Source organism: Drosophila innubila, assembly GCF_004354385.1.
Source record: "Drosophila innubila isolate TH190305 chromosome 3R unlocalized genomic scaffold, UK_Dinn_1.0 2_E_3R, whole genome shotgun sequence".
Classification (NCBI taxonomy): Eukaryota; Metazoa; Arthropoda; class Insecta; order Diptera; family Drosophilidae; genus Drosophila; species Drosophila innubila.
In genome coordinates this window covers 30,626,269-30,649,404 of record NW_022995380.1, presented here as the reverse complement: position 1 = coordinate 30,649,404, position 23,136 = coordinate 30,626,269, and the positions used below count along the sequence as shown (strand labels likewise).

Genomic DNA, 23,136 nt, shown 5'->3' with positions numbered 1-23,136 from the left:
GCTTTGAGTTTGTTGTTGTGTTTCTCTTATATCACACACATACACAGACATTGCAGTTACTTTTATTTTCAAGTTTGACATAAATTTTATACTCAAAAAAATAATACAAAAATATAAAGAGTTAATAAATTGAATTGCAGAATGCACAATACCAAAATAAAGGAAGGCGATGAGCGGGTAACAGCTGTTTCCATCATTTAAAGACGACCAACTAATACACCTTCCCCTTTACAACTCCCCCCTCATCCCAACAGGAGGAGATGGAGCTCAATCAAATTTGGCGTGCCTGTCGTAAAATTCAAGGCGCCATCTTTCGCCATAACTTTGACATCTGCGCGGATATAAAAATCCATGATCCAGACTGCACCGGCTTCGTTTCGGGTAAGCTACAATCTTTCCATGCTTGTTGACACTTTTTATGAGCTGCACGTATTCAAAATAAGCAGCAGAGAGTGGTATAACTTTGTGCATACGTATGTATATTATATTATATGTTATATTAAGTATTATATCATTTTAAAGGGACAAAGTCTGGTCTTAAAACCGACACTAATAATAAATAATTATAATAATAAATTCAGTTAAAATTAATTAAAAGGACAATTATGAGCAAAAAGCTATTCCTCTTGAAAATCGGTCGAGTTTTCAGTTTTGAGAAATCGTTAGGGGAAAGTGGACAGTGATATCCAAAAAATTAAATGTTTAAGATTATTAAAATGAAGAAGCAGCTTCAATTTAGAGGTCAAATTATGATCAAAATGATATTCCGCATGGAAATCGGTTGAGTTTTGACAAAGTTATGAGTTATCAAAGTTTTTGATAAAAAGTTAAGGGGTTGGTATGCAAATTTCAGATAATAGACAGCTTGTAGTCGAAAAAAATCAAATTTTCTATATGATCAAAATTTAAATGCAGAATCAATTTTGAGGCCAAATCATGAATAAAATGGCATTCCGCATGGAAATCGGTTGAGTTTTGACAAAGTTATGCGATATCAAAGTTTTTGATAAAATGTTAAGGGGTTGGTATGCAAATAACGGATAGTATACAGCTTGTGGTCGAAAAAAATCAAATTTTTTGAATGATCAAAATTTAAAAGCAGAATCAATTTCGAGGCCAAATCATGATTAAAATGACATTCCGCATGGAAATCGGTTGAGTTTTGACAAAGTTATGAGATATCAAAGTTTTTGATAAAATGTTAAGGGGTTGGTATGCAAATTTCGGATAATAGACAGCTTGTAGTCGAAAAATAGCAAATTTTCTGAATGATCAAAGTTTTAATGCAGAATTAATTTAGAAGCCAAATCGTGATTAAAATGACATTCCGCATAAAAATCGGTTGAGTTTTGACAAAGTTATGAGATATCAAAGTTTTTGATAAAATGTTAAGGGGTTGGTATGCAAATTTCGGATAATAGACAGCGTGTAGTCGAAAAATTTGAAATTTTCTATATGATCAAAATTTAAATGCAGAATCCATTTTGAGGCCAAATCGTGATTAAAATGACATTCCGCATAAAAATCGGTTGAGTTTTGACAAAGTTATGAGATATCAAAGTTTTTGATAAAATGTTAAGGGGTTGGTATGCAAATTTCGGATAATGGACAGCTTATAGTCGAAAAAAATAAAAAATCTTTTTAGTGATCAAAATTTAAATGCAGAATCAATTTTGGAGGCCAAATCATGATCAAAATGATATTCCGCATGGAAATCGGTTGAGTTTTGACAAAGTTATGAGATATCAAAGTTTTTGATAAAATGTTAAGGGATTGGTATGCAAATTTCAGATAATAGACAGCTTGTAGTCGAAAAAAACCAAATTTTTTGAATGATCAAAATTGAAATGCAGAATAAATTCTGAGGTCAAATCATGATCAAAATGGTATTCCGCATGGAAATCGGTTGAGTTTTGACAAAGTTATGAGATATCAAAGTTAAAAAAAAAAATATATGGGGTTGGTATGCAAATTACAGATAATGGACAGCTTATAGTCGAAAAAAATCAAATTTTTTTAGTGATCAAAATTTAAATGCAGAATCATTTTGGAGGCCAAATCATGATTAAAATGACATTCCGCATGGAAATCGGTTGAGTTTTGACAAAGTTATGAGATATCAAAGTTAAAAAAAAAAATATATGGGGTTGGTATGCAAATTACAGATAATGGACAGCTTATAGTCGAAAAAAACCAAATTTTTTTAGTGATCAAAATTTAAATGCAGAATCATTTTGGAGGCCAAATCATGATCAAAATGGTATTCCGCATGGAAATCGGTTGAGTTTTGACAAAGTTATGAGATATCAAAGTTTTTGATAAAATGTTAAGGGGTTGGTATGCAAATTTCAGATAATAGACAGCTTGTAGTCGAAAAAAACCAAATTTTTTGAATGATCAAAATTGAAATGCAGAATAAATTCTGAGGTCAAATCATGATCAAAATGGTATTCCGCATGAAAATCGGTTGAGTTTTGACAAAGTTATGAGATATCAAAGTTTTTGATAAAATGTTAAGGGATTGGTATGCAAATTTCAGATAATAGACAGCTTGTAGTCGAAAAAAACCAAATTTTTTGAATGATCAAAATTGAAATGCAGAATAAATTCTGAGGTCAAATCATGATCAAAATGGTATTCCGCATGGAAATCGGTTGAGTTTTGACAAAGTTATGAGATATCAAAGTTTAAAAAAAAAATATATGGGGTTGGTATGCAAATTACAGATAATGGACAGCTTATAGTCGAAAAAAATCAAATTTTTTTAGTGATCAAAATTTAAATGCAGAATCATTTTGGAGGCCAAATCATGATTAAAATGACATTCCGCATGGAAATCGGTTGAGTTTTGACAAAGTTATGAGATATCAAAGTTAAAAAAAAAAATATATGGGGTTGGTATGCAAATTACAGATAATGGACAGCTTATAGTCGAAAAAAATCAATTTTTTTTAGTGATCAAAATTTAAATGCAGAATCATTTTGGAGGCCAAATCATGATCAAAATGGTATTCCGCATGGAAATCGGTTGAGTTTTGACAAAGTTATGAGATATCAAAGTTAAAAAAAAAAATATATGGGGTTGGTATGCAAATTACAGATAATGGACAGCTTATAGTCGAAAAAAACCAAATTTTTTTAGTGATCAAAATTTAAATGCAGAATCATTTTGGAGGCCAAATCATGATCAAAATGGTATTCCGCATGGAAATCGGTTGAGTTTTGACAAAGTTATGAGATATCAAAGTTTTTGATACAATGTTAAGGGGTTGGTATGCAAATTTCAGATAATAGACAGCTTGTAGTCGAAAAAAACCAAATTTTTTGAATGATCAAAATTGAAATGCAGAATAAATTCTGAGGTCAAATCATGATCAAAATGGTATTCCGCATGAAAATCGGTTGAGTTTTGACAAAGTTATGAGATATCAAAGTTTTTGATAAAATGTTAAGGGGTTGGTATGCAAATTTCGGATAATAGACAGCTTGTAGTCGAAAAAAATCAAAAATTTTTAGTGATCAAAATTTAAATGCAGAATCAATTTTGAGGCCAAATCATGATTTAAATGACCTTCCGCAAGAAAATCGGTTGAGTTTTGACAGAGTTATGACAGTTTGAAGTTAGTGTGAAAAATTTTTGTACAATTTGATATGATTTTTTACAGAAATAAAAAAGATCTCAGAACCCTCAGGGGAACCCTTGGCATTCGGAACCAAGATTCAGAGGGCAAAGCGGAAAGTACGAAAAAAATGGACATAAAATAAATTTTTCAATTAAAAAAAAATGTTTCTGTGTAGTATTTCATAGTCTATCACTCTCGATTATAGCATTTACTTACTATAACTTTTGTGACTCCCGCCAGAGGCAATATTCACTTCGGTGCTGGGCAAATACCGCAAGGTGAGCGGCCTGTCCGAGTTCGAGCTGAGGGACGTCACCGATTATTTCCAGATACGAGATGGACGCATCGCCTATCGACAATTCTGTAAGGTGGTTTGCGGTGAAAGTGAGTAAACTCAATGGTTGAACTTTAACGAGTACACACGGTAAGAGAGTCTGTGCCTAGATCTGCAAAAGAGTTCTGAGAAGGAGCTGGCTAGTGGACTGGAATGGAATGATCCCTGGCATTTGAATGTAATTCCACAGCCGGAGGAACGTCGCAAGCTTTGCTTGATCTTGCTGAAAATTGCCAGAGAGAATCATTTACCCTTGATGCCTTACTTTCAGGATTATGAGCTGGTCAGTTTAAGGGGGGAGAACTTTAAGCATTCCTATAAATATGTTATAAAATATCAATATCGACATTTTTGTAACGAAAAAAATCAATATCTAAATTTTTCTAACGAAGATAAAAATATCGATATTTTTCTAACGAAAATATCAATACCGATATTTTTCCAGCGATGATATTAATAACAATAATATCTTGCTATTCTTAACTGTTTTTTAAGCCACTATTTTTAGTCAAAATATCAAAAAAAATCTTTATATCGAAATATTTTGTAATGAACATATTAATATCTACATTTTTCTAAAGAAGATATAAATATCGATATTTTTCTACCGAAAATATCAATATCGATTTTTTTCTAACGATGATATTAATATCTTGCTATTTTTAAATGTCTTTAAAGCCACTATTTATTGTCAAAAAATCAAAAAATTTCATATTTATATCGAAATATTATTGATATTAATATAACTTCCTCTCCAGGTCGCTCAAAATGTGGGCGTGGTCACAGTTTCGCATTTCTCCCGCGTCCTGCACTTTATAAAGATTCCCTTGTCCGAATCGGATTTTCTGCTGCTCCTCAAGCGTTATATGAAAGATGGCTATCTGGTCAACTATGTGGCCTTTCTCAAGCACATTGACAACATCATGGATTATCTAAAATCCCACAATCTTTTGGACAACTCTGGAGTAAGTGAAAACAAAAATATGTACGAATAATTTTTTGAAAACTTTAATTTTTTCTTATTTTTGTAGGACATTATTTCCGACTTTCCGGGTCGTCTCGTTGATTTGGAACTATCACAATTGCCACCTGTTAATGGCTGTCAAATGATACAGCCAATCTTTCCAGATGCCTGCAATCATCCGAATCTGAATCGTGGACAATGCGAAGTTGTTCATTGCATCCAGCAATATATCTATAAGAATCGTGTGCGCACTTGTGAATTTCTGGAGAAGTTCGATCCGTTGCAGGTGGGCAGTATTACCAAGAATCAGTTTGAGCGTGGTTTATCCAACATGGGCGTGGGCAAGTATATCTCCCAGCGGGAGTTTGGTCTATTAACGGATCGCTATTTGGATCCACTGGACACCAATCGCATACGTTGGAAAAACTTTGTGGATGAAATCGATACGGGTAAGTCGAAAATATAGCAATTGATGCTTGACTAGTTATGATATCAGGGATCCTTAAAAAAAAAGTTTTACAAATACATAATATTATAATGAAGCATCCAAAAACAGGAGAACTTAAAAAATATACTTTTATATTATAATGAAAAATTTAAATTTAATATAAAATCTCAACAAAAAACCCAAATCTATATATTTTATATTAAAAATATATTTTCCGCTAAATTTAAATATAAGATTGGTACACATTTTTCGTTCAGTGTTTACAATCAAGAATCTGGACAAGATGCCACAGTGTGTGGTTGAGTCGCCGCTTGTCCACATCAAGGAGCTGCCTCGACCGGGCACACTCGACTGGCATGCAGCTCCACAGGATATTAGGGATCTCTGCGAGGATGCGATGTCCAAGATACGACTACGCATTCGCAATCGACGCCTTTATCTGCATCCCTTTTTCCGCAACTACGACAAGTAAGTCGCAATGAAAAATAAATTTCAATTTTTTTTATCTTAATTTATTGCGACAAATCCATTTTTATTCCAAAAAAATCTAAGGATCTTACCATTATCAAAAAACTTCTACGCATCAAAAAAAATTTCATTAAGAAAAAGACATTTTGCAAATAAATTCGAAGAATTTTTTACATATTTGCGAATTCTCCAATACTAAGCATTCAAAACTTTTTTAAAATTTTCTAAAATTTAGTAAAAATTTGTTGACTAAATTTGTCAAATAATCAACAGATCTCACCATGATTATTAAGGCATTCTGCGTATAAATTCGTTTAGTTCTGACAAAGTTACAGCAATTAAAATTCTAAAAAAACTCAAAAATGAACTTAATAATTTTTAAATTAAATTCAAAATATTTTCAAAAAAAAAACTGAATAGTTACCATATTTTTTTAATAAAATAAATATATTGAAAGAAATCTGATGTTTTCAAATTTTTTTAAATAAATGAACTTTCGGTAAATCATAAAATAATTCCAATCTAATAATTCTCCTACTTTCCAGACTGCACAGTGGCCATGTCAATTGTCACCAGGCCAATCAAATCTTTCGCATTAATGGCATACTGCTGTCGAATCCAGAGCTGGATGCGGTGCTGCATCGTTATGGCAATGAGCTTGGATTCTACTACACCAAGTTCCTGGATGATGTGGATCCGGCAGAGTACGCTATGCCCACCATGTCTGGGAAGCAAGCCCTGCAGGAATGCCCTCAATTCGCGCGCGAAAAGGTCGAGAAAGAGATGGACAGCGAGGAGACCATCACACGCATCCTCACCAGCGCCAAGCGACAGGCTGTTACCAAGGGTGTCTCCTGCAACGATTTCCTCGCCGACTACGATCGCCATCGTGAGGGCGAGATACTCGAGAGCGACTTTAAGCGTGCTCTGGACAATGCTATGATAATACTCAGCGAGGAGGACGCCAGTACATTGGCTAATATGTAGGTTTATCAATATTACTTTTCATTATCATTAAAAAAAAATTAATGATAATGAAGTCTGACTTCACGAGCATTGAAAATATGACTGCTAATGACCTGACATTTCTTTAACATTGAAAATAGTACTAATGAAAACCCTTTCATTAAAATTTAATGCTAACAAAATTAACAATTTATTAGAATTAAAAAAAGTAGTGTTAATGAAATGACTTTTAGCTATAATTAATGAAATATTACTTTTCATTATCATTAAAAAAGTTAAAAAAATTAGTGCTAATGAAATTACATTTAGCTACAATTAATGAAATATTACTTTTCATTATCATTAAAAAAAGTTAATGATAAAGAAATCTGACTTCACGAGCATTGAAAATATGACTGCTAAAGCCCTGACATTTCATTAACATTGAAAATAGTACTAATGAAAACCATTTCATTAAAATGTAATGCTTACAAAATTAACATTTTAATAGAATTAAAAAAAGTAGTGCTAATGAAATGACTTTTAGCTATAATTAATGAAATCGATGGAAAATTTGTTTATTTTTAATGAACGTTTAATTTCATAAACATAAGAAATGCCAATAGAAACATTTTCAATGAAAATGGCAATGGTAATGCTAATGAAATTTTATTTCATGAAGTAAACTTCATTTCATGGGCATTAAGAATGCCAAACGTCAATTTTTGCACTACCATTAATTTTGTTATCATAGTTATATGTAAATTAATTCATTAGCAGTGCTTTAATGTTAATGAAAATTATGTTTACCAGATTTTCTTTTGTATTGCAAATAAAATTTATTAGCTGTACTATTTACAGTGATACTGAAATTCTATTTTAAATATTTTTTAAAAGCTAATTAAAACTGAACGATTTTCAATATCATTATTTTAGATAGATTCTCTAGATTTTGTAGCTTTACTTTAATGATTTTTCCGTCACATTTTCAGCTTTCGTTCGCCAAATCGCGCTGCCTGCGTGCGTTATCGTGACTTTTGCAAGGCCCTGGACGAGATCTTTATACAATTCAATACGAATATGGGTGACAATGTGGTTACAGCGGTGCCATTGTTGCATCTGCCCAATCTGGACTGTGTGGATTGTTTCCTCAACTTTGATGAGCGCACACTCTGCTCGCAGGCTCTAATGAAGCTGGCTCGTAAGCCCGACGAGATCTCCAATCTTAGCCAGATATTTAAGGACTTTGATCGGCAAAATTGTGGTTCCGTTAGTCAAAATCAATTTCTACGTGCCATTACACTGCGAGAAATGCACAATATGTTAAGTAGACGTGAATTGGATGCAGTTGCCAAATGTTTTGGTGTGAAGCGTGGACTCTGTCTGGAGATTAACTATCGTGAGTTTCTCAATATTCTAGATGTGCTCTACGCCACCGGGCAGATCAAACGCAACTATTAGTAAATGTTGAAATGTTCAAAATGTCAAAAAACGTGCTCAAATTTACTGTAAAGTGTGTACAACTTACTTTTGGAAACAATTCACAAATACAATTAATGAATACAATTAATGCATATAAACTTTTTTGTTGTCTTTATCATTTTAATTGAAACTTGTTGTATTTTTCATTTTTCAGTATTTTCTTTTTGTTTTTGTCAATTTACGAATGTTTCTATTTTAATAACTATTATTAAGTCTGAAAAAAATTAAACATTTGAGAGACTGACTGGAGCTGACTCTAAATGGAGAGTTGGAAAATGGCAATTGGAAAACTGAAAATTGATCTTAATCGCTCATTTACTCATTTGCTTCAATTATAGAAGTTCGGACGTCAAATACAATTTATTCAATCTCCATTTAAGTAGCTATAGTTAATTGTATATAAATTGTTTGTAGTATATATTTGTGTATACATTACTATTATTTTTGTTTATTTTTTAACAAATAAGTCTCTTTTAAAAACTATACATCATTGTAGTTTGAGTTGGGTTTGTTTATTTATTATTTATTTAATATATTATTTAAGAACTTGACATCATTTGTTTAAATTGCATTTTCTCTCTGCTTTCATCTTTCTCTTACTCTCTTTGTTCTTTTTGCCATATGCTGCATTAGATTTTTATTAAAATATAAAATTCTCTTTCAATTTGTATATATGTTTTATATATATATATATATATATATAGTTCTATTTAATGAGCGCAATTGCATACACAAAAAAAAGGTTTATTGGAAAAAATCATTTTGTTTTTGTTTGCATTTTGGTGGATTTGTTGTTTGTTGTAGTTTCAAGCGGACTTGGACAATGCGAGGCGTTCTCTGCCACGCCCCCTTTCTACTGAGCTCCCGTCCGCAGCGCAGGAGGCATTTATATTATGTATGTATGTTAATTATGTATTACATATTACATTTATTAAATTAATTAAGTTTAAACAAATACTTAAATTCTATTGTATTTTTTTTTTTTGTAATATATATGCTTTCTTTTAAACATTTTCTTTTTTATTGTAAAACTATTTTTGTTTATTATTTGTATGTTGATGTGCAGTGTATGTGTGGTTGTATATATATGTATGTATATATATTAATATATATATCTATTTAGTTATCTGTGTTTGGTGACCCTGCTTACAAGTTAAACAATTAGCTCGCATAATGTATGAGGACTACATTCGGTTAAACAAATTAATTGATTGCCATACACACACACACACACACACACACACTCATGCGCACACACAGTTAAGTTGTTGCTGTGTGTGTGGGTGTGTGTGTTGTTGTTGCTGTGACTTGGCTTAATGTGGTTGGGGGCTGGCTATGAAAAATTAGCCACTTTCCAAGCCTAAACTCTCTATGTTTATAAATTAGATTGTAGTTGTTGTTGCTACTGCTGCTGTTGTTGTTGTTCATAGTTGCCGCTGTTGTTGTTGCTGTAGATGTTGCTGTTGTTGCTCTTGATACTTGATTGCTGTTGTTGTTGTTGGAATGGTGGCTACACAACAAGTTTGTGTGGTGTGTTTAATGTTTGCAGAGACGACTGTTGCCATGAGAAATATGAGGTTTGTCTGCAGTCGCTTTATAGACTATGTATTTTTATTATTATTATATGGAGGCGATGCGTGTGTATGCGTGTATGTTTGTTGTATTGTTGTATGCTGTGAAAATAAATGACAATCAGTTTTTTTCTTGTGAATTCAAACAATAATTCGCTTACCATAACAAACTAAACTAAGTAAAATTCAAATAGTTTGCAGTTGTTTCCTTTTTTCATATTTTTTTTCGTTTTTTTTTTCTTTTGTATATAAGTAGGGGAATCCCGTTTAATAGGGTTGATGTCGGGGCTGGCGTCCTGTGCCACGCTGCTTGCCACCGCCATTGAAACCGCCACCGCCACCACCACCGCCGCCGCCACCGCCTGTTGCAATAGAGATTAAACAAAAGTTAATATAATAAATAGTTAGTATTAATGAATTTTTCAAGTTGTAAACTTGTGTTTTGTGTAAATCATGCAGCAGCTGCTAGGGAAAACAATTGGTTTTTCATTTGTTTTTTTCGTCATATTTTTCGAAAGAGGATTTTCTACAACGCCAAAACGATTGAAAGCGACTTGCGGAAATTTTGACCAAATCTAAGGATAAAAACGAATGTCTAGTAACAGAATTTGGGCTCCCAAATTGGAAAAAGTTAGATGCTCAAAAAATTAAAGACGGGAAAAAATTAGTTCAAATCAGAGCTGGGAATAGTGATTAAAATTGATTTTCATTAATTTCTCCAGTTGAATTAGTCAACTCTCAGTACTGCAGAACTATTTTTATTAAGTTAGTTAAATATTTTAACTTACACTAAATTCCCTTTGAATTTAGTGATTTTAAATATTATACATGTATTATGTGGAATTAAAAAATGTATATTTAGTGGGATATTTAGAAGTTAAAAATATCAAAAAAAAAAAAAAATTTAATTTTTAGTGAGGATAAAAATATAAATAAATATGATTTGTAGTTAAAAATCACAATAAAATATTTTTTGGAGACTGATATGCCAAATTAATAATTAGCGAATTTAAAAAAAATCAAACATTAAATATTTAGTGGAGTTCAAAATTACAAATATATATTTAGTAAAGGTAAAAATCCGAAATAAATATTTAACAGCGTTGAAAAACACAACAAAGTATTTTATGGATTCCAAAATATCAATTGAATGTTTAGTGAAGTTAAAAAAATAACAAAAAATAAATAATTCGTGGAATTATAAATCACAAAAAAATATGTATTGGAGACACAAACTCAAACTCAATATTTAGTAATGAGGAAATCCCAATTAAAAATGTGTTGCTAGAAGAAAGTCGCAACTAAAATTTTACTAGTGTTAAAATTGAACCAAGTTCAAAGGGATTTAGAAAAAGTGCAACTTATATCTAATTATTGATTAAAAAACTCCAGTTCAGAGTTAAGAGGTGCATGATTAAAAAATGTAATCACTATTTCGAGCTCTGGTTTAAATTACAACAAAATACAAATGTTTAGTTCAAATTATATGTAGTTACAAAGACGGCAGGATAGAAAATATATCTAATAATATATTGAGATATATATATATATATAAATTTTGTATGGATGGGATAACGGCCATAGTGTTGTTGTTGTTGTTGTTGTTGTGTTGTATACCTTTGGGACCACCGCGCGGACCTCCGGCACCGCGACCTCCGCCACCACCGCCGTTGCCGTAGCCGTTACCGTTACCACCGCCAAAGCCACCATCAAAGCCTCCGCCATAACCGTAGTCTTTGTTAGTTTTTGTATTCGTACATACATACATATAATTCGCATAAAGTGGGATTTAAACACAAACATTTGTTGTAGTTCAAAGAGCGCAAAAAACATTTGAATTTTCATTAATTAATAAACTATATATCAGGGACCAGCTACGAGTTTAATGTTTCAAATTTATAGAAGTTATTTGTTTATCAAACATTTCAAGAATAGCTCTTATTCATTGATCTGAATACAAAAGTTATACAAAATTTTTTTTTAATTTCAATTATAATTTTAGAATCATAGAATAAAATAAAACGTCTAAGCATTTAAAGTACAAATTTAAAATATAATTTTAAGTAAGAATTAAAACAAAATTATTTTTATGTAATAACCTCAAATAAAATCTTTTTAAGTAACAAACAAAATAAATCCTTTTATATTGAGTAAAAATGATTAAAAAAAAAAAAAAAAAAGATTTTATTAAATAAAAATTTTTAAAGGGTTTTTTAAGTAGAAAATAAAAATTAAATTCGTTTATTTAATTTTATTTTTCAAAATTTTTAAAGCAATAAGTTTTCAAAACAAGCTTCATTTTAAATTTCTATAATAAAAATGGAGAACTATAATTATTCTATGATTTTTAAATAAAATTGAAAATTGTATGAATTTATAATTTCTTTAAATTTTGAATGAAAATAACAGCTATTATATTAAATTATTTATGTTCAGAGTTTATCCTGCTAACAAGATGGTCTATCTAAAAATATGTAAATCTAGGATTTTCCCATTCATCCAGATACATTATTCTAGCAGGTTTCAATATTTTTAAAATGTCATACTTTTAATATATCTCATTATATGCTTTTACTTGGTTTTGGTCAAAATTTACTTGAACTTTTGGGTATAATTAGAGAGTAAAGGAGGTAAAGGATAAAGGGTGTAATAGGTCAAAGGACGGCCGAGGGGAGACAATTCAAAATACACACCAGAGAGCTGGAAAAAGGAATTCCACTTGAAAAACACACAATATCATAATTTGGTTTTTTTTTTCTTTTTTTCTTTTATTTGCTCATTTCTCGATTTTGCGTTGTTTTTTTTATTATAAGTTTTGACTTGTCTATTGCTGGATCGTGTTGTTGTTGTTGTTTCTGCTGCTGCGGCGGTTGTTGTTGTTGTTGCTGCTGCTGCGGCTGCTGCGGTTGTTGTAATTGTTCTTGTTGTTTACTTTTGCACAGGCAATTACAAAATTTCTTGTCGCTGGTACACAATAAAAATTAAAAAACACATTTCTCTCATTCTCACTCTCGCTCTCGCTCTCTCTCTCTTAAATTTCTCTCATTCTCACACACATACATGCGTCGGTTGTTCTTGTTGTTTTTGTTGTTGTAAATTTCAATTGTTTTCGAAGCTTCTTTTTCTTTTGTTAGTTGTTGGTAGTTGCACACTTTCGACTATAAACATGTTTCACAATGTGTATTGGAATTTTCATGAATTTCTCAATTTTCGTTTGACGCACTCTTTATGCATTATTATATTAATTTTATTTCATTTTTACCTCATTTTCCACACAACAATTTCAGCATTTAAATTTCATTGCAAATTTTCGTTATTGATTTGGATATTTTCATTTTCGAAAATAAATAGTTTTTGAAGACTATTTAAAGTTGGCCAGAATAAAATTTTTGATTTTTGAATTAAACGTGCTGCTCTTGTGTGTGTGTTTTTTTGAATGTCTCACCTCAGCAAAAAGTAATTATTTAAAAATTCTATATATATTATTATGATTTTCTTTTAAGGGGCACAAAAGGGGGTTTCGGGTGGTGGAAGGGGGCGAGGGGTAAGTTCGTGTGGTCGCAAAATTTTAGTGTTGTATATATAAAAACGTCTTGCGAAAAACAAAAACAAATGCAAATTGTCAGCAAATTTAAATTGACACGAGTTTTAAAATATATATTTGATATTATTATAATTTACTCTTGATGTTGTTTATTTATTTGTTGGTTGTATATATCCTTTTTGTTATTGGTGTTGTTAAAAACAAGAAAACTGTTTATCATTATCATTTCAAGTTCAATTCATTTCAGAAAACTTTTTTTAAAATTACTTTATGTATATAAGATTACTATTATTATTATTATTATTTTTTTTTAAGATTTTCCAATAAATTTTTACTAAAAACAGATATATTAATTACGCTAAGTTACTTGTAAAATAGTATAAGCTTTAAGTTTAATTAAAAAAAGGAGTAAAAAAGAAAAGAAAAATACGTTACATTTAAGCGAAAAAATTATTATAATAATTGTAGCTTTAAATTGTATATAGTTGTCGGGTCTGTCTGTGTGTGTGTGTGTGTTTGTTTGTGAGTGTGTCCTGGGTGGTATTTTTGGTTGTTGGTATCGATAGATTCTTGATGCACAGACAAGACAATAACCGGACACCGAAGACCGGAGAACGGAGAACGAAGAACGTAGGCCGGGAACCGTACCACCGGAAATTTGGATCAAAAAGATGAAATTCCACAATCATTTTGGATATTTGTTTGGGTTCTTGAATTCCTTTTTAACTCATTTTTCTTTCGTTTTGTATTTAGTATTTTTTTTTTTTTTTTGTGAGGCGAAACATCGGAAAATTCGGTATTACAATAGATGCATATATATGTATATATGCATACATATACATATATATGCATAGAAAACTGTATATATGTAAATCTATAACAGGTATGTTTAAAAATCATAATTTTAAAAGAAGGTAATTAACATTATAAGTATATATTAATTCATAAAAATAGTACACATCATTTGTTTTGTTTTTGGGACCCATAACAGCACTCTGTTAACTCTCTGACTCTCTCTAATTTTCGTTAACAGTGGCATTACATTAACATTTAACATTGCTCGCACTTTATGTTATGGCTCCCATTTCCAATGTTGTTATAATTGTTTTGCTTGTTGTTGTTGATAGGTTAATTGGGTTTCAGAAATTATAAAAAGATAATTGGAAATATATATTCTATATTTTATGTAGTTTTAGTTGTAAATTTTAATATAAAAGTGGGCACAAAATATTGCTATAAAATATACAAAAGCTTTTTGTTGGCATTTAATTATATAGCATAAATATAATTATTTTTTTTCTTGCAAGATAAATGTTGTATATTAATAATAAGAATTTTTTTTTGCATTTATATATTTAAGTTAATATTTTCTTTTTTTGTTTGTTTACAGACAACTTGCTAAAAACATTGAGAAACATGCAAATTTTAAAATAATTTACTCAAGTTTATATGCTTATTATTTGTTTACTTTTTTACGTTTTTTTTTTTAGATTAGTTTTGAAAGTGTATTTTTGAACAAATATATATATATAATATATATATATTTATACAAAATGTTTGATGCACAAGTTTGAAAGATTGTTGAAAAATGTAACATACGAGATATATGGTAAATATATATGTAATGTATATATGTATGCGTGTGAGTTTATTGTACTTAATATATATATGTATATAAAAGATGAAGAACAATAAGAAAAAATTATATATGTATAAAATGGTGTATTAATTATAAAAATTACTAAAAATTGACGAAGTGTGTTTTCTCTCATTACGTTATGTATTTTACTTAATTGTTGTTGTTGTTTTTGATGTCGTTCAGTATTTTGTTTTTGTTGGTGTTGTTGTTGCAGTCGCAGTTGTTCTTGTCGTTGTTGTTGTTGTTGTTTTCAAATGCCGCAATGCGCTTTTTAACATTTTATTGAATATCAAGTATACGCAAAAAATGAATGTTTGTGTTTTTTTTTATATATTTATCGTTGCTCTTTAACTCAACTTTTACTCTTAAATTTCTCTTTGTTGTTCGCTTCGTTGTCATGTGGTCAAAAAGAAAGCGAAGCAGAAATGCAAATAAAGCAAATAAAAGAATCAATGGCCACATTTTCTTTTGATTTTCTTTTTGTAAAAATATTGCAACTATATATATGTGAGGGGTGGTGGGCGTGGCAGTGCAACGCCCCCTTTTATTTGGGCCTCAACAATTTGTTGTTTGTGTTGTCGTGGTTGTTGTTTTTACAAAGTTTACGTTTTAGCCTTAAAATAATACTATCAAAAATAGTACCGATTTGTAAAATGTGTTATGTTTATGCATAAATATATAAATATATCTGAATATAAATATATATATATGTATGTGTGTGTGTGGGCGTGTGTGGTGTGTGTGTGTGTGTGTGTGGTATATTGACGTGCATACGAAAACATATGCATTGCAAAAACGTTTATTATCTCGTTGCCGAAATAATAATATATATCTAAAAATATATTTATATGCTATATATAGTTAACTATATATATTTATTTATATATAGGTTTAAATAGAAGTTGAATCAAAGCTTTGATTTCGTTTGTTTTGTTTATTTGTTGCTTTCTTCTTATGTTGTTTTTTTTTTTTTTTTTTTGTTTGTTTAGTGTTTTGTTCAACAAAACAAAAGGAAAAACTATTTAAATAACTATTTTAGGTGTGTTTGCAGGGAAATTGTGGAACACATGCGGATCTTATGTGGATCCTATGTTGATTGCATGTGGATCGAGTGTGAATATGGTTTTTGGGGTGTGTTTTTAGGTGGATCCTATGTGGATACCTTGTGGATCGTAACTGGATCGATTGTAGATCGAATGCGGATATGGATTTTGGGGTGTGTGTTTGTGTGGATCCTATGTGAATTTTGGGATGTGTGTGTCTGTGTGTGTCAACAGCTTTTGGTTTTAAGTTTGTTCAAACAATAACAGTTAGTTAACAATAATAAAAGGCACAAGTTGCAATTATGCAGTTGTTGTTGTTGTTTTTCTCGTCTTCACCTCACATAATTGGCACAGTTAACGGTACTTCTGGTATGTTGTTGTTGTTCGTGTTGTTGTTTTTTTTTGTTGTTCTAATAGTTGTTGTTGCCTTTGCGTTTGAGGTATTTGTCTTCTTTGGAAAGTCTGTTGATTAGCGACCTCATTTTAAGTCGCACACATTGTTGTTGTTAAAGTTATTATAGTTGTTGTTGTTATAGTTGTTAAAGTTGTTGTTGGTCTGGTCTGGTATACAATATTATATTTTATTTTTTTTATCGTAAAGTTTTAATAGAAACTTGAACGTTTTGTCTACTTGTTGTTCTCTCATTTTCTCCTCTCTCTCTCTCTCTCATTCTTTCATTACTTAAACAACACAATCATTAATATACACACGCTTCGTCAGTTTTAAATAGTATTTATGTATATATATATATAGATATATATATATATGTACTATGCTAAAGTAAATTTGTTGAAAAATTGTTAGATTTTCAAAATTGAATTCTCGTGTTAAAATTACGCTTTAAAATTTAAAAATCAAATATGCATTTTTAAGTTTTTTAAAAATTAATTGTAGTATATAATAAAAAATTGATTTGATTGTAAAAGAAATTAAATTTTATATACTACCATACATAAAATGTGTATATTTATAAATATTTTTGATATAAAATATATGTATAATTTTTCTTTGCAATATTTAAAATTGATTTTAAAATTTATATATTTTATAGGCATTAAAAATATTTAATTGTTTTCTCTATTTCAAAAAAGTTTTCTTGTTTTTAGCGACGTTGTTTTTGTTGTTGTTGTTGATGTTGTTGTTGTTGTGTTTTCTATGATGTTATTTAGAAAATTGCAGCAAAACGTTTTTGTTTTTGTTTTTCTCTTCGTTTTGATATTCTCTTTGCTCATAATTTCTTTGTTTTTCATTCTCTTTTGCTAACGGCAAACAACAATATTTTATTATAACAATATATTTATGTATAATATGTTTGAATCTTTATCAAAAAATGTTTCTTGTTGTATATAGCATTTTTTGTTTTTGTCTATTGTTGTTGTTGTTGTTTTTGTATTGTATCTGCTCATGTTATTGTTGTTTTTGTTTTTCTTTTGTGTTTAGCTAATTTAAAACTGCTGATAGTTGTTGCTATTGTTCTTGTTTTGATGATAATTACTTGACGTTGTGTTATTATAATAATTGTTTTGAGCATTATTATTATGTTGTTTGTTGTATTTACCATAACCATAGTCATATCCATTATAGTAGCCACCGGCATAGTAATCGGCAAAACCGCCCGATCCATAACCGCCATAGCCGCCATATCCCGAATACGAACCCTGGCCATCCCATTGATGGGAGTAACCTAAAATGAAGTAATTTAAATATAATTAGTAAATGTAGAAACAGCAATTTGTATTTAAAAATTAATCAAGTAATTGCTTTGACAACATAATAGAAATTTCACAGATTTGTTGAATATTTTTAATATTTAAATTCAATCAACCTCATCTTCTTTGTCCTAACTCATTGGCTTAATCGTTGTTCATTGCACAGGCCAAACCATATGAACTAGGAGGCTGAAATTATCACACAACATAGCTAAGACAATTTTAATTAACCTCATGATTTTACTATAATTTTCTCTTTGTAAAATATCCTTTTGTGAATCTGTTGGTCAATTCAATTACTTGACACACTGTAAATATATGTTTGCTAGTAGTTAACTGACCACCACGTCCGTATCCACCACGACCACCCCGCATGCCACCTCGCGCTCCACCTCGCATTGCCATCATTTGGTTCTCTGGTTTTGGCGTCGCACGCTTCACATCAACTTCCTTGCCGGAGATTTTCTGTTTGGGCGTCTTCAACAGATCCGTTACCACCTGCTCCGAATCAAAGGTGATAAAGCAGAATCCCTTGCGGTGTGACTTTTGCTTGTCGAATGGCATCTCCACCTCAACAATCTGCAAGCAAATATTCATTGTATTAAATAGAGTAAATATGAAATAACATTTTAAATTAAAAATTTTAAAATAAATAAATCATTCCAGTCGTTAGTATCGAAATAAACAAAATTCCTCAAGAGAAGAGAGAGAAAAAATAATATTTTTGATAAAATATAATTTTAGTTACAGGAAATAATGTAATAATTCAAAATTGTATTTAAAAATAACTTCAATTTTAATTTAAAAAAAATTACTTATATTTAAAAAAAAATGTTTTTTATTTAAAAATATGTATTGCTTTTAAAAAAAAATTAACTTTTCTTTAAAAAAAAAAATATATATTTAGTTCAAAAAATTATTTAAATTTTAAGGATTTTTCTTGCAAAATTGAGCATATAATTATTCCATTTGGACTTTTAAATGAAAATGGCAATTTAAACATTATTTGGCTATTCTAGAAATTTAATAGAAATTTAATAGAATGTTTTCTTTTCTTAACAAATTTCAAAAATAACTATTAAAGTTGAATATATGTATATATTGTTTTATAGACTACTTACATTGCCAAACTGACTGAAGTAGGTTTTGATTTCCTCATCGCTGATCTCTGTTGTGAGGCCACCCACAAAGATTTTGCCATGACGGGCCTTGGCCTTTTTGGGATCAACCTTCTTGCTGTTGATAATGTGCTCCTCGGCGGCGCTAACTTGGTCAATTGCCTCAGTGTTGGTAAACACAATGAAGGCAAAGCCACGTGACCTGCCCGTCTGTGGATCTGTCTTCACATTAATGCTCTCGATCTCACCGAATTTGCCAAAATGATCGCGCAGTTCCTCTAAAATAAAATCATAAATAAATATTTATTAAGTATATTTCAAGTATAATAATATCAGCTAATTAACTTACTTTCAGTCGTTTCCCAACTGAGGCCACCAACAAAAAGTTTTCTGCGAAAGTTGATGGAAAAATTGTTGATTAGTTGATTTCTCAATTTTTTGGAAATTATTTGTCATATAATAATAGTTGTACTAATAATGCTACAAAAGCAAATTCTGGGAAAAAATCACAGCACATTAAAAATATTGTATTTAATGTTTTATTATTGCTTTTCTGCCCACACAAAAAACGTTACTTTACATTTTCTTTTGTTTTTTGAAATTCTGTTTTTTTTTTTTTTAATATGGCTGTAAATAGATTAAAGACGGCGCAAGAATACAGAAAAAAAACGAAAGGAAAAAGAAAACTCACCAAATTCAAAGTGAATTAATTACTGTACTTTATTTATATAGATTCAAAACTTTCAATCAAGATTCGAAATTTGCATCGAAAAACTGAGCGAAAGAGTTCGGCGAGGGAGTAGAGTCATAAATTCGAGCGAAAAATACGTATAATTAAATATATATATGCAAAGTGTAAGCTTTTAATTTTATGAAAGAAAAAAAATTTATTTTTATTTTTGGTTTTATTTTTATTATTTTGAACATTGAACAAATTTTTGTTTATTACTAAATATGAGACAAAAAATGCAAAAGGTGTTTCTATTGGACTTTATTAGGACTAATTTTATAAAAAACGATTTTATTTTTAATAATGACACTTAAAATTTATTTATTTTTTTTTGGCGTACGTTATAAAGTTTTGGAAATATATATGTAAATCTCAGAGCGGGGGAACAATTTTAGAACAATCTCATCACGGCGGCAGAATTTAGTTTAGAGTGTGGAAATAGATATGGAGTATATATATATATCGCGTGTGTTGGCATTTTATTTGAAACGTTACCGTTAGTTTTTTGGACTCGTGTTTTCGTTTGCAATTCGATAGATTTTTGGTGGGGGGGTTACGTGATCGTTATCGTTTAACGTAAGCATTGCCATTTATCGCTATCGTTACGTTATCATTACGTTACATTCATCGGTTGCGCAAAAACAAAAAGGTTGCGAGTCTCTCTCTGTTTCTCTTTCTCTCTCACTCTCTGTTTCTCGTTCTATTTGTTTTAAAAATTTATGGTATATTTTTGTTGGTAAACAATAAAATGCATTATATACTGTTTAATATATATTATTTATAGAGGATCCAATTGAACTCGAGATAATTTTGTGTGTACATAATATTTTGTTTATTTGTTTTGGTTTGATAAATACCATCATCAACAACGTTTCCGTTTCCGTTCCGCTGCCAAATCCATTGGTCAATTTCCGTTTGGGCCACATTAGCTTAACATGGCTTTTAACTTCTCTCAAGACCTGCCGGAGAGGAACAAGGTTAGTTCGCTCCAAAACACAACAGGATAAGCTATGAATGGTTTTGTTTTGATTTTTTTATTTATTTGCTTTGATTTTTGGTTCTTTCGTACACGTTACGACGGCTCCGTCCGTTTATTTTGGGCTGCTTCCATTATTATTATTATTTTTATTATTATCATATTTCCTGTACAGCATTTCGACTTAAAAATAGCTTAAAAATTAATAATGCAATTAGACTTGACTCTCAAAAAATAAAGTCGAAAATTCCCCTGAATTACAATAATTCGAATAGAAAAGAACTCTTTCATTTCATCAAAAGTGGTATTCCTCAAACAGATTAAGTTTCGATTTTATTTAAATTTTACTACCTAAAATGTTTTAAATTTACTTAAATATATTCAAAAATCTTAATCTGTTCCAGCAATGCCCCTAATATCTAATAACAATCATAATTTGTTTCAGCAATACCCCTAATATCTACATACGAAATAGGTAACAAATCAAATGTGAAACTTCTTTCAAGTACCATTTTTTTTGTTGACTCGACAACACTACCGGCATGGAGACGGCCTCAGCAACAGAGAAAAGAGAGCGCGAAGCCGGCTAACAAAACGGAATGTTGAGAAACGAACAACTACATGCATACATATGTATATGTATGTGTGTGTACATACGCACGTAGCGAGCAGACAAAACCGCCATTTTGGGTACAATGAAAAAAAAACTGGAAGAGCGCACAAAAGCGAACGAACGAAAAAATATCAACGAATGACTGCAGAAAAGAATAATGCGAAAAAAATTTATACAAATACAAACGAAACGTTTTTTTACAAGTGAAAGGCAGGCAGCAGTGTGGGCCAACTTAGAGGGGAGAGGGAGTAGCACATAGCACACTTTGCGTTTTTTTCTTCTCTTTATGTGTATGCATATATACAAACAAACACATATGTATGTATCTGCATACAAATGTTGGTACGATTGTGTAAATCAGTGCTGCCAACATTTTAAAACAAAAAGAGCTGTTTCTGGTGGAAAAAAATCCAAAAACAATTAACTAAATATTAGAAGAAAATTAACTTAGAAAATTACCAACTTTTTTAAACAACAAATATTTTTATTTTTAGAATTTGCCTTATTTAGTTGATAAATGTTTTTTGTTTACCAAGTGAGTGTTTTTCAGACAATTTTTAAAAATAAATTTTAAAAGCATGAGATAGGAAAATATACTTTTAAAATAGCAAGAACTACGGCTAATAGCAATTTTTAAAAATTATCTGGCAATTGAACTTCAAAAATAGTCAGCATCAGCTATAAAATAGCTAAATTGGCAATACTGCTTGGTACAATTGTGAGTTTTTGTTTGTGTGTGTGCTTGTGTATGTGTGTATGCGTCTGGTGGACATAACCTCACAACAGCGGGAAATGTGCCTTTGTTGCGACTGGAAATTGCAAATGTCACACACTGCATTCAGAAAGTATGCAGACAAATGCTGCATGTAAATTTGCATGTACAAGAAAAATAAACACCACAGCAATAGATATATTTTTTTCTAAGTATCTGCACAAACTTAACAGCATTAATTAGCAGAGACAACCAACAAAAAAAATTTCCAACAGCTTCTATTATTATAATTATGTATGCATGTGTGCGAAGTACAGTCGCACACACACACACGCAGGCACGCGCGCAAATAATATACTGAAGTGGGAAGGGGAGAGCGGAGCGGCGTTCTTTCTCTCTCTGACTCCCGCCGTTTGCTACGTCGAACACCATTTTTTTTTTTGTACAACGACGTTAGCTTTGCATTTACGTAATAACAGAGTAGGTGGTAATCAAAAATAAAGTAAAAAGTAATTTATAAATGTCGTTAGGCACATTTTGCTAGTTTTCTGGCTGAAAAGTCATATGTATTTTAGCAGTAACATAAAATACCTGTCGTCATCACGCTGGTTACCCGCAGCGCCTGCATTATCGGAGCTGCCATTTGCAGCGCCGCCGGTTGTGGGGGACGCATCGCCATTTTCCGAGCTGGCCACATCATTGGTGGTCACATCCTTGGTGAAGTCTTCGCCGTTCGTGTCCATTTTAACATCCTTGTCTGCCATTTTGTTCAGTTTGCTGTGTGGTTTCTATTGTCAATTATAACTTAATTAAATAGCACTATTTAGCGTTGCTTTTTTTTATTTTATTTTTTCTTTATACAATTCTTTTCTCAACACACTCGCTAAAACTCGCGCGAACGCCTGACGACCGGAAAATGACAAATTCAGCGACAGCGTGTGTATTTGGTGCGAGCGTTGCCACTAATTTACAATACAACGACATTCGAAATTGTTGAATACAATTTTTGCGTTTTTGTTATCCTCTACACACACTGTCCGCTTGGCTAAATTTTTATGTCATCAGTCTTATATAATAATAATAACGCAATAGCTCTACGTTTAAATAGCAATTGCAATTAATTAAATAATTAATTAATCTCTTTGACACAGCATACTGACAGTCTGGCAGCTTTGAGTGTGCACGTATACAGTGAATGACTATTGTAGTCACGTTC

At 30.8% G+C, this 23,136-nt stretch overlaps 2 protein-coding genes across 4 annotated transcripts; one reads left to right on the top strand and one right to left on the bottom strand.

The window, feature by feature from the left end:
- The first annotated feature begins 112 nt into the window (after positions 1 to 112).
- LOC117792183 lies at positions 113 to 8,346 on the top strand. Its single transcript, XM_034632208.1, has 9 exons — positions 113 to 177; positions 255 to 381; positions 3,864 to 4,007; positions 4,068 to 4,240; positions 4,716 to 4,922; positions 4,989 to 5,370; positions 5,627 to 5,837; positions 6,383 to 6,820; positions 7,775 to 8,346. Exons 1-9 carry the CDS (start codon positions 142 to 144, stop codon positions 8,241 to 8,243), a joined length of 2,187 nt encoding a protein of 728 aa, XP_034488099.1. The 5' UTR covers positions 113 to 141; the 3' UTR covers positions 8,244 to 8,346.
- Positions 8,347 to 9,762: 1,416 nt separating this feature from the next.
- LOC117792189 (RNA-binding protein squid) lies at positions 9,763 to 22,931 on the bottom strand. Of its 3 annotated transcripts, XM_034632219.1 has the most exons (7): positions 22,512 to 22,907; positions 19,239 to 19,279; positions 18,893 to 19,167; positions 18,113 to 18,350; positions 17,621 to 17,746; positions 9,997 to 10,197; positions 9,763 to 9,937 (listed from the first exon to the last, which is right to left on the bottom strand). In XM_034632219.1, the coding sequence occupies exons 1-6, from the start codon at positions 22,682 to 22,684 to the stop codon at positions 10,103 to 10,105; spliced, it is 948 nt and encodes a 315-aa protein (XP_034488110.1). In that variant the 5' UTR covers positions 22,685 to 22,907; the 3' UTR covers positions 9,763 to 9,937; positions 9,997 to 10,102. The 3 variants fall into 3 exon arrangements, with proteins under 3 accessions (XP_034488110.1, XP_034488108.1, XP_034488109.1); XM_034632217.1 differs by lacking the exons at positions 9,763 to 9,937; positions 9,997 to 10,197 and adding an exon at positions 11,313 to 11,569 and having other exon boundaries at positions 22,512 to 22,931; XM_034632218.1 differs by lacking the exons at positions 9,763 to 9,937; positions 9,997 to 10,197 and having other exon boundaries at positions 17,502 to 17,746.
- Positions 22,932 to 23,136: the final 205 nt, after the last annotated feature.